At 37.7% G+C, this 11424-nt stretch overlaps 1 protein-coding gene across 1 annotated transcript; it reads right to left on the bottom strand.

Moving 5' to 3' along the window:
* Nucleotides 1-7387: 7387 nt before the first annotated feature.
* LOC104423324 (zinc finger protein STAMENLESS 1-like) lies at nucleotides 7388-8326 on the bottom strand. The gene has a single exon (XM_010035831.1). The coding sequence runs from the start codon at nucleotides 8324-8326 to the stop codon at nucleotides 7388-7390; it is 939 nt and encodes a 312-aa protein (XP_010034133.1).
* Nucleotides 8327-11424: the final 3098 nt, after the last annotated feature.

Below are 11424 nucleotides of genomic sequence, written 5' to 3'. Positions count from 1 at the left end.
AATTAATCTTTAGTGGTCAATTCTCGATTCCAATATAAGAACCGTTCACCTAACCTATACTCATCTCCTAACGTATACATGTACCAAGTAATATAAGTAATATAATTATATTTTTCCTACAAAATACATCTTCGTCCTTCAAATATGACGTTTTTGGCTGAAATGTGATGGGGAGAGAGAGACGCAGGCTGAGATGATCGGGCAAGAGAACCCGACAGGAGGCTTTGCTCATTCTTTGCTTCGCCTGAGGAGGGTAGATTTGATCAGGACCTTGTTTGGCACTACGAAAAATTTCCTAAAACGGAGCTATTTCCTTGGTAAAAAAAGAAAAAAAAGGCTCTTAGTAAACTTTGTGCCATGAATCATTCAATTTAATTTTGAATAAGACCTTAAACTCATCAATAGGATAGGTCTACACCAGCGTATTTAATTATAGCGACTAAAATGAGGGTAATATTGTCCAAAACACTTCAATTGAAAAGCATAATATGATGATGGCAATTGGGAATTTGGGATTTGTCCCTCCATACGATTATGCTGTAACAAGAGCTTTGACGGAAAAAGGCAAACCCCTTCGTTTTGTTTTTCCCCCTGGCCTTTTTGGATTGGGAACAAGAGCTTTGACATCTAGAGCTGCCCATGACAATCTTTCTTGACTGGAAAAGAGTTTTTTTTTTTTCAGAAATAATTCTTTTATATTTCTATTCCGGGAAACAATTTTTGAGTAAAATAAAGTATGTGGTAATTATATAAAATTTCTACTCCAAAAAAAAAATGCGTTTGGTACAAAAATAATTTCTTTTTTGTATTTATTCATTTTTACTTCTTGCTCACGGATCGCTGACTGCTGACCGCCGCCCGTCACCGCCTGTCGCCGCCGTTGCACGACCTCTAGCGGTCGGCTGTCGATGGCGGGTGATGGGCTGTGCAGCGGCAGTCGGCGGTGGCGGCGGTGGTCGACCGTTGGGCGGTGACAACGACCAACGACCAACGGTCGGCGATGGCTCCAGGCGATTGGAGGTGGCCGTGGCAAGAGAGAAGAATAAAGAAATATGAAAAAGAAAATTAGCTAATTTCTAGAAATTGTTTCTGGGAACAAAAGATAACTTTTTTTTTGTTTCTCGTTTCTGCTCCAAATCTATTTTCGGGCTAACTTTCTATTCCAGAGAACAAAAGAACAGAAATCCGGAGGAACAGAAACGTTCCATACGCTGCCTAGCCCGCCAAAGCCGCCCCCATAAATTGGCAAATCTAGTGCACGAATTGATCACCCGTGTTGTGCCAATTAGTTCATGTAGGCCCACCCAAACACGTCCGCCCGGTTCATCGCCGGCTTGGTGGAGCTCGACGCAACCATCACCGGCCTTAGCGTCGCTGGCAACAGCAGCCACATGTTCACTTGCAAGCTCCTTGGCTCCTCTAAAACTATCACTAGTACAACGAGATTGATGGAAAGGTTAGTGCGCCCAAAGCGACACCGGTGTGCAGGTTCATTTTATCTAGCATCAGCAGTAGGATGTCGGTGGAGCTGGCCATGGTAGCCACCGGCCCGGGCAGCAAAGCAGACGCCCAAGGAAATTAAAGCTCAATTTAGGTAAGAACGCGCCTTACAACATTTTGGACAAAATTGTCCATAATCCAGCTGGCAAAATAAGTATACCGGTAAAGATTTGGCTGGCTGTGAGCTCGGGGTTTTATTTGAAATTAGGTTGACCAATTCAAGCTCTTATTTGATATAAGATTTGTTATTAGTCTTATTTTGAGAAAATGACTTCACTTCATCCTTTTATTTGAAATTTCCCCCTTAATTGGAACTTAAGCTTGAGCATGGATTCTTTCATGGTCTTTGGCTCCAACTAAAGTTTCCCTAGTCACTCAAGCTTGAGTAAATTTATATTTGGACGTTAATTCAGTCCCTTTTTTTTTAATTTTGCTAATTTATTCTTACATCTTTACACAAAATTTTAATATAATCATTCCGATCATTTTTGCTAAAAACCGTTGGCGTGATAGTGTGCCACGTAGGACAATTGGCAATTACTAGACCAACATTAGCAATTTTTAGCGAAAATTGACTGAAATGATTACATTGGAATTTCATGCAAAATTGTAGGAATAAATTAGCAAAATTGAAAAGTTTATGACTTAGTCAACATATGTGTGATAGGTTTAAAACTGATTGGGTAATTTTCTCCTTATCATAATATTAAAAGAACTCCAACTATGAACATAGTATGGGCTTCTTGACTCAAGTAGCGCATGCTTTAATTGAGTAATTACTCCATGGATTCTTCTTTAATATAAAAAAATGTAAAATTAATCTAAATGTCATGGATATTTCAAAATGATCACTTGAAAGTAGCAAGAATGATGGCTCTAAACCAACTTTCAAACTTGATGTCTAATCTAAAATGACCATAGTGATCCTCAACCAAACAATAAATACATAATAATCATTCATGTTCAAGATTATGAAAAATAATTGTTCCACTTTTCACTTATGCCCTACTTCTAACTTCACTCTCAAAAAGTAGCAATTTTTCATTGCTCACGTAACCCACTTCTCTCTTCACTCTTAGAAATGAGGAAGTCTCAGTACATCTTTTTTTTAAATAAAAATAAAATGATCACTCGAATGGTTATTCATCAGATCTTCTTAATCTTTTCAAGAAAGTTATCATAGTGCACGTGCAAAGCGTGTGCTTGAGATATAGCACATGGTTAATGTTCTTTAAATAGTTGTCATAACCAAATATGAAAAAATTAACAAATAATACCAATTATAATAGAAATTCTTCTGTCCAATTATACTTAATTGCATAGGGGTATGATTTAATTCGGGCCATTCTTTAAGGTGAGCAAACGAAATGGCCCGAACCAGACCGGACCAGCTAGTTCCATAAAAATGGAATAGGTGATTTTTGGTCTAGTTCCTGTTCTAGAACCGCCCACTTGGATTGGGCCAATTTTTTTAAATTGTTTTTAAAAAATACTGCAAAAATTCCAACAAAAAGTAGTCAGAAAGTGCGGGAACCTTTTAACTGAGAGAGACATCTCTCTTCTCGCTTCCAATCGCTTCATCCCGTGAACGCACTGAAGATTGTCGAGTGTGGAGTGAATATTATCTTTGATCTGTGCTCGTAGTTTTGAGCTTCGAGTTTTTGAACCGGTCAATTTGGGGCAAGAACTCGGGCTAGGTCTGCTATGGAGTTTCTTTCCATTTTCTTGAACCGGTCAATTTGGATCGATCCTTACACGGGAATGCATATTTGCTGGCAACACCCTGCCTGCATGAATCGAATGAGACGCGAAACCTCAACACTTGACAAGATTTACTGAGCACCCGATTTACATTGGACATGACAAATCAGGTGCAATTGGAATCTGAGACCTCAAATTATCACATAAAACATCCGTACTCCATCGGAAATGAACTGTTCAGACAATAACAAAGACATGCGAAAGTCGCAGCTGAAGTTACTAGGCACTAAACCAGCCTCGAGATCTCGCAAAACATCCGCAACACAACAATATTCGATACTCCTATGCAGCCCTCGAGCTTTGCCTGCCCCTTCTTTTTTAATCAAGTAGAGAAATCTACTGTGATAAACTTGTGACTAATAGCTCAAAAACTTTCTTAGAATCTTGCTTCATTGCACTTGATGCTATTTTCCTTGGAAAAAGACAAATAAAAAACGGATAAGGATACTAAAAGTGTTAAAAGTTTCGCATGGCGTTCATTTTAATGCAAAAAGTATTTTTCAAATCACTTAAATGCCACCTTTTTCTCATGAAATGATTATTTATGTATCAATTCCAATCTGCATCATCGAATGTGGCCACATTTATTAATTTCTCCGTCTAACATGACTTGCCAACATGTCCAGTCAATATATATACCCAAAATGGCGAGGCCTACATGCTTTGCTCTTAACAAAAACCCTAAGCCGCAACTTACAAGGAAATCCTCAAATTGGAAACCCTAAATCTAAACCCAGATTTGGTTAGCTCATAACATTAACAACTCAATCTTACAAATAGAAAGCAAGAGCATGACAAGCAATTCAAATTTCTTTCAACAAAATGAAGAAGAAGCTGAACATTTGCTCCCCCCGAGCCCTAATTTTTCCAACCAATTGACAGAGTGAGTGAGAATGACACGCTTGACTAAGTGAGCAAGTAGCCATGAGGGCAAGTGAGTGAGCAAAACGACGGTGACAACGAGTCGTTTTTTCACCTAGGAGTCGATCGTTGAATGACGGCAAGATTATCTAAAAATTCTTAAACCCGTTGTACTTTTATCAAATCAATTCTAAATATTTCAATTTTGTCAATTAAGACCATTTGGCCACTTTTGGTACGAAATCGCTGACATGAACGGTGGTCAATGCTTATGTTGGCATTTTTAAAAATACTTTAAGGTTTTTTGAATTTTTAAACATTGTTTAGAATATTTCAATTATTCTTTTTCTTTTTTTTTTTTTTTATTGAGGATTTGAACTTAGGACCAGTGATGGTCATCAACCATAGGTGAGGGCTTGGATGCTCTCACTGCCACTTGGTGAGGGCATTACGGCCTCCTCAACCGAGCAATGTTCTTATAGGCCCTTGCTAGCCTAAGTTAAAAAAAAAAAAAAAAAGAAGAAGTAAAGAATAGAAAATTTTAAAGTTAAAAAGATTAAAAATTCAAAAAATTATTAATATATTATTATTATTATTATTATTATTATTATTATTATTATTATTATTATATATTTATATATTTATATATATCAACATTAATCATGCCACATGGAATAATTGTCATCCATGTTAGCAATTTCAAACCAAAATTGATCAAATAGACTTAATTGACAAAACATGAAAATATTTTAAACTCAATTGATAAAATTAAAAAGTTTAGGATTAAATTAGTAAAAGTGTAATAGATTTAAGACTTTTTAGACAATTTCTTGCTGAAGGATAATGGAGCCTATTTCGAGAGTGAAAGTGCAATATCATGTTTCGGTTTCGTGAGAGTGGTGTGGTGGTGTGTCATTTTTAGACAACACAGCCATGTTGACTCGTGCGACTCGGTTTAGGATGTCCACGTGGACAGATTAAAAAAAAATTGCCAACTTATATTAAAGCTTTAATTATAAAAGTCACATAATATCATCATGCTGGAATTTTTTGCCAAATGCATTTAGATTTTTTTTTCCCTTTGATTTTGGTATTTAAGTGGTCTAGTGAAAACATTTAGTACTAAAGTAAACACCATGCAAAGCTGACACTTGTTATGTCTTTATGTCTTTCAGTCTTGTTGAAAGAAGAATCCTACCTCCGTGCAACAAGAAGATCTAAAGCTGGGTTTGAACGCAAAACTCCGATAATGCTTTATATATCATAGTATCCTCTGAATCTCTCTTTCATTCTCGTTCGACTTTCAAGCTTCAAGTCCTGCGCGGGTCCATCATCCTTGCCTGGAATGCATTTGCCGGTAACACCCTGCATGAACCGAAAGAGTCGCGAAAACTCAGCACTCAACCAGATTTACCAAGCACCCGATTAACATTGGAAATTGGAAATAACAAAGCAGGTGCAATTGGAATCTGAGACATCAAAATGATCAAATTATCAACTCAAAACATCCATCCTCCATAAGAATTGAACTGTTCAGACGATAAAAAAGACATGCGAAAGTTGCAGATGAAGTTACTGGGCACTAAACCAGCCTCCAGGTCTCTCTGAATATCCGCAACACAATAATATTCGATACTCCTATGCAGCTCTCGGGCTTCGCCTGCTCCTTCTTTTCTAATCAAGTAGCAAAATCTATCGTGATAAACTTATGACTGATAGCTCAAAAACTTTCCTAGAATCCTGCTGCGCTGCACTTATCGACGCAAAATCAAACATGAGCACTAGGATTACGACCCCTTGGTACTCACAGGAAATCGGATGCTTTGTGCGGCTCTCTCCTGTTTATTTTGTTATTCATTTCCTTGTGAACTTTTCCTTTCTACGTGATTTCTTGAATTTATATATCTGGGGATTACATTAAAATACACGTTGTTATCCATTTCACAATCCCTTTATTCGTGCACCCCAAATTTGCACCTGCATGGATTATGGTACATTTGAAGCAAAGTCGCAGCTCTCTCTCTCTCTCCCTCTCAAATTTGACTGAGCTTTTCCCTCATTCTTTAAATTCAAAATTTATGTGGTGCGAGTTGAGCAGCGCATGCATCCACGATGTGCACCGTATTGGACTCAAAATGTTTTCAGAGTAACATAAACTACGAAGGAAGATAGACTTTATCACAGTAGATGACAACTACCAATAACAGCAGAGCGCAAGCTGCACTCCAGAGTTGGAAGTTGGAATGCCTTTGGGCTATTTTCTCCAAGATCAACTCTATTTTGGTATGTTTCTCCTTCTAAAGGCAACTCAAATGCTCTGAATGCTGCTTTTTTGGAAACAAAATCGATTTTTTATAACAATAAACAAAGAAAGAAATCCGTACCTGCCCATCCGTACCTGCCCATCTTAGTAAGCAAGAGATATGGAAGTCTCTTCTACAGCCGAAATCCGGTATATTTGAGTAAGTTTGCCCATAAAAAGCGACTTTCATAACTCTAGTCCTAATTTTTGGATGTCCCAATCCAATAAAGTATGATGAGATAGATTGGGTAAGTTTATCCCAAAATGAGTAGACTCCAGGAATTTACCTGAAATGGACTAACCATATCTGCTCTTCTACAGTCCTTCCTTTGTTCACAGATGCAGATACATGAACTTTATCTCTGAGTTTAAAGTTCTCACTCCTCTCGTTATGGTCAAAAATCTAATTTTGCTGTCTCTTCTAAGTTTGCTTCCTCCGCTCTTTTGATCGATCAGGCAATGACACGTGATTTTAGTAGAATCTAATTTAAATGCATGATCCGCCGATAATTTTCGGGGTGATTTCTATCACGATGACATCAACGAATCATGCAATAACGGAAAACCATGACCGTAGCGGTTAACGGATTGTTAGCAAATATCACTGGGGATTGGGTTTTAGCAGTTATGGAAAAGAGCAAATTGAACTGGAGTCGACTACTACTGAAGATCAATCATCGTTCTTGTCCTTTCAATATATCCCAAACGCAAGGTAACATCAAAGTAATGAAGTTTAGAGAGTCCGATAATAACTCAACTTTAAATCTTCGGGAGAAAAGGTTTAAGGCCCAATCAAATAAGCAAAACGATTATTTATTCCATTCATGAACACACTAAACTTATGCTCGATGATTCACGATCATCTCCATGTTCAAGAAAACAAATACTGTACAACGATTTTAAACAAAATCATAGATGAGTTTTCAATGTGAGCGAATGAAATGAATTAACTTGCTAATAAACTTAGAGCTTGAGAGTCAAATCAGGTTCTCCATGGTCGGTCTTTGGCTGAACATCCCTCTTCTTCCCCAGCAGGACTTCAAGATCTCGGCTGCTGCCGCTGCCCCCAGCGCTGCTGCCCCACCCATTAGCAACCGTACTCATTCCCAGATCCGGGCTAAGAATGCTTGAAGGACCTTGAAAGCTGTGCATCATTGCACCACCACCCTCTTGAGAATGATTAAATGCTGGAGGAGGAGCTTGACCCGAAAATCCTGCAGTATTGAAATTATTGAAATGGTTATTGAGAGCATAAGGCATGCCCTCCGACCTTGGTAGGGATGAGGGCATCGTGTGTGGATGCCCGAGCCAAGGCCCGTTTTGCATGACCCCCGATCCTGGCTGGTTCCATGATGGTTGGACCCTGTGGACCATGGGCTGATCCATCCCCACACCAGGCAGGGCCTGTTGGTTGAGCCGTCCGAGAGCAGGGAATCGATGGACACCTGAATAGGGTGAATTGACAGCACCATAGCCATAGGTCAGAGTTGAAGGCGGCCCGTACCCGCTCATGGCAGCAATTTCTCGCTCCCTTTTTGCGATCATACGCTCATGCCTGTGTGCGTTCTGGTGGCCCCCGAGCGCCTGCGACGTCGCAAAGCCTTTCTTGCAATAGGCGCATGAGAAAACCCTATCAGCAGAGGGCTCCCCGACAACCGCCACTTTGTCGGAGCTCGAGGGTTGCTTATGACCTGAGCCAACTGTCACGAGGGTCAGATCGAGCATGAGATCGGCCTTGGCAGCACCAGAAGCCTCATCCATTTTCATCTTGTTCTTGGCATCGTCATGAGCGAGGACAGCTCGTTTGCATGCGGCGTCCCCGTGGTCTGGGGTTGCTGAGACATTGCTTGAGGAATCAGACAAAGGACAAGAGTCCCCTATGGTCACTGGTGCTTTTCCCATTGCCTTTCCCGTTTCTTTTCCTCTCTCTTTTTTTATTTTATTTTTGGTTTGGTCGGGGGGTATCTCCGGATGGTGAGGAAAACAGTGATGAAATGTGCTTGTATTTATAAGGGGTCGAGTCAACGTAAATTATTCTTTCCATGGAAAGAAATCCCAAATGTCATCTCATTATGTGGCCAACTATGGTGATTATATTCTAATCAATACCAACGACGGCGACATCCCAGAAAGGTAATCTTGGGGCGTGCGCACCTACTTTCATGGCAAAGCATCCCAAAATAGGTTGTGATCTTGTAGTCATTGGATGCCAAATACGAGCCAACAAATGAAACATGCTCCTCTGATTAATTTGGGTTATCACTCTTTTCTTTTACTTTGCACTCAGGTCAGCTCCTTTCTCGTACTTTGCACTCTATTCAGCGTCATTTAAACTTGATAGTATTTTAACGTGATGTTATATTACAGTGTTCATAAAGTATAGAGAATCTTATCCCATAAATTACGAAATTTCAGACATTCTTAGTTGTTTTATTCGGTAGGAGGAATTTACTTATATGGTAAGAAGAATATACTATATTACATTACTCTATATATCATTTCTGCTGCAGTGATTTTTGAATATAATGGAATGTAGATGTACAATCTTTAGATGGACATAGAATCAAAAAATGCAATCGGATAAGATGTTTCCTATTTTTTTGGCATATTAAGTGTCATTTAGATTAAGTAACTATTTAAATTTCTCTGGCTGATGACAGGACGATGAGATTACCACTTGCGGTATCTTCAAAACTTGCCTGAAAATACTGACCAAAAAAAAAAAAACTTGCCTGAAAACGACCATATATCAGCACTTCCCTCCATGGTACTTCCGAGGATAAGCGAGGTTGCTCTTTTTGTCCGGCCAAAGTGTGACTGGGTATGAGTCAAAATAGTCAAGTTGACTAACCTTTATCCGAAAGGATGTAGTAAGCTGGCAATCAGCGTGTTTTTTTTTTTTTTTTTTTTTTTAAATTTTGGTTGCCGACAAGGTTGGACATCTGGGTTGCTGCAGATGAACGAGGCACTAAACTAGTTGTTCTAATGGATAAAAGAGGTGCTACGCAATTCAATATGGACCACTCAAATAAAGTTTGTAATTGGGGAATGTAATCTTGTATTAGGATCTAATAGTCCCATATGAGATCATCCTCAACATATAAGTGATGTTCTGTGGTGAGACAAGATGTGATCGATTTTGGAAGCAAAGTGATGCAAGGGACAACTTTGGCTGTGCTTAGGATATAAAAAGGTTTACTTCCTTTCCGATATGAAAAGGTTTACTTGCTTTTTAAGGAGAATTAACAAAAAGTTCTAAATCTATTACAACTATGTCAATTCAGTCCTAAACTTTTTTTGGGGTCAATTTGGTCCTAAACATTTTGCATTTGTGTCAGGAATCCATCCGATTAATTTTGACCAGCCAATGCTAATGTGACAATTTTTAAAATTATATTTTGATAATTTTTTTATAATTTTTCTTACATTTTTTTCCCTCCCCTCTCCCTTTGGGCAGGCTAGGATTGGCAAGGCTAGGGTCACAACTGTTTTGCTCACCCAAATCGGGTGAGGTTGTTGCAACCCTCGCCCAAACCAAGCAAGGCCGCTATGCCCTTGTTGGCTGGTCTAGGCGAGGGTCACGACGCCTTCACCTAGCCAAATCGGTGAGGGCCACGTGCTCACGCCCTATCAGTACGGGTGTCATGGCCCTCGCCAACCTGAAAGGGAAGGAGAGGGGGAAGGGGGAAAAATTAAAGAAAAGGAAAGAAAAAAATAAGTAAAATAATATTTTAAAATTGCCAGTCAGCACCGGCAATTCCATGTCAATGCTAACCCGCCAAAATTAGCCAAATAGACTCAATTGGCACAAATACAAAATATTTAGGACTGAATTGACAAAAAAAAAAAGTTTATAACCGAATTTATACAATTACAATAGGTTTGAGATTTTTTTAGTAATTCTCCCACTTTTTAAGGCCTTGGGAAGTTTTTGTTGAAACTTTAGAGAACATTTCAACCAAAAAAAAAAAAACCTAGAGAACACATTGACAGTAGTGTTTAAAAATAATCGATTGGTTAAGATAACAAATCTAATAGATTATGTACAGGCTGCTATTTTTCATTAAAAAAATCCAAAAAGTTGTAAATCTATTGTTAAATGGTCAATTTAATTATAACCTTTCGAGTGTAGAAATTTACCAATTTTAATCTTTTTGGCTAATTTGGATGGGGAATCGTTGAAGCAGACGTTGAACTTCCCATGTGATATAACTAGTACTAATGTAAATAATTTTTGTAAAATTTTTGAGGTTAGGTAGAATTTTTATTTATTTATTTATTCTTGTCATTTTTTCCTTTTCATTTCCTTCTTTCATTAAGAAAATAAAAAGAAAATAAAATTAAAATAATAATAATAATAATAATAATAATAATAATAATAATAATTATTATTATTATTATTATTATTATTATTATTATTATTATTATTATTATTATTATTATTATTATTATTATTATTATTATTATTATTCACGTCAACCGTGGCTATCCGTGTCACATAAGATGATTAGTGTTTACGTTAGTAATTTCACTAAATTGGCAAATCAATAAAAGATTTATGACTTGATTGTCACAATTGGAAGTTTAAGATTGAATTAGCCATATACATTATATTATGACTTTTGTACAATTATTTCCATCTCAATTAGTATTTTAAGAAAAGTTGTGTAAGCTTTCATATGAGTCTTATGTAATCTAATAAAGTGATAGGAAAATTAAGCTTATTCAAGAAAGTTAAATCATTTTCTTCCAATTCACAAATTAGGTTTGGTTGTGTTTGGTTCGACTCTCGAGTAGAATCAAACCGGTTGCATGGCCCTATGGCTCAAGTTCAGGCCAATCAAAATATCCAAATGTACTTTAAATTACATTGTGCTTGGGCACAAATTGATCCAAACTTCATTGTGGCTTAGCTGGATTAAGTAAGGATCATTTTCTAGATTGTACTAGGAATAAGCTCATTTCAGAAAGTATATTCTTCCAACTTTATAAAACAAATT

Source organism: Eucalyptus grandis, chromosome 10, assembly GCF_016545825.1.
Source record: "Eucalyptus grandis isolate ANBG69807.140 chromosome 10, ASM1654582v1, whole genome shotgun sequence".
NCBI lineage: Eukaryota > Viridiplantae > Streptophyta > Magnoliopsida > Myrtales > Myrtaceae > Eucalyptus > Eucalyptus grandis.
Note: the sequence above shows the minus strand (reverse complement) of the source record. Positions and strands in the feature narration are given on the sequence as shown.

Coding starts and splice junctions, on each gene's coding strand:
- LOC104423324 (XM_010035831.1), bottom strand. CDS start 8,326: ATGGGAAAAGCACCAGTGACCATAGGGGACTCTTGTCCTTTGTCTGAT.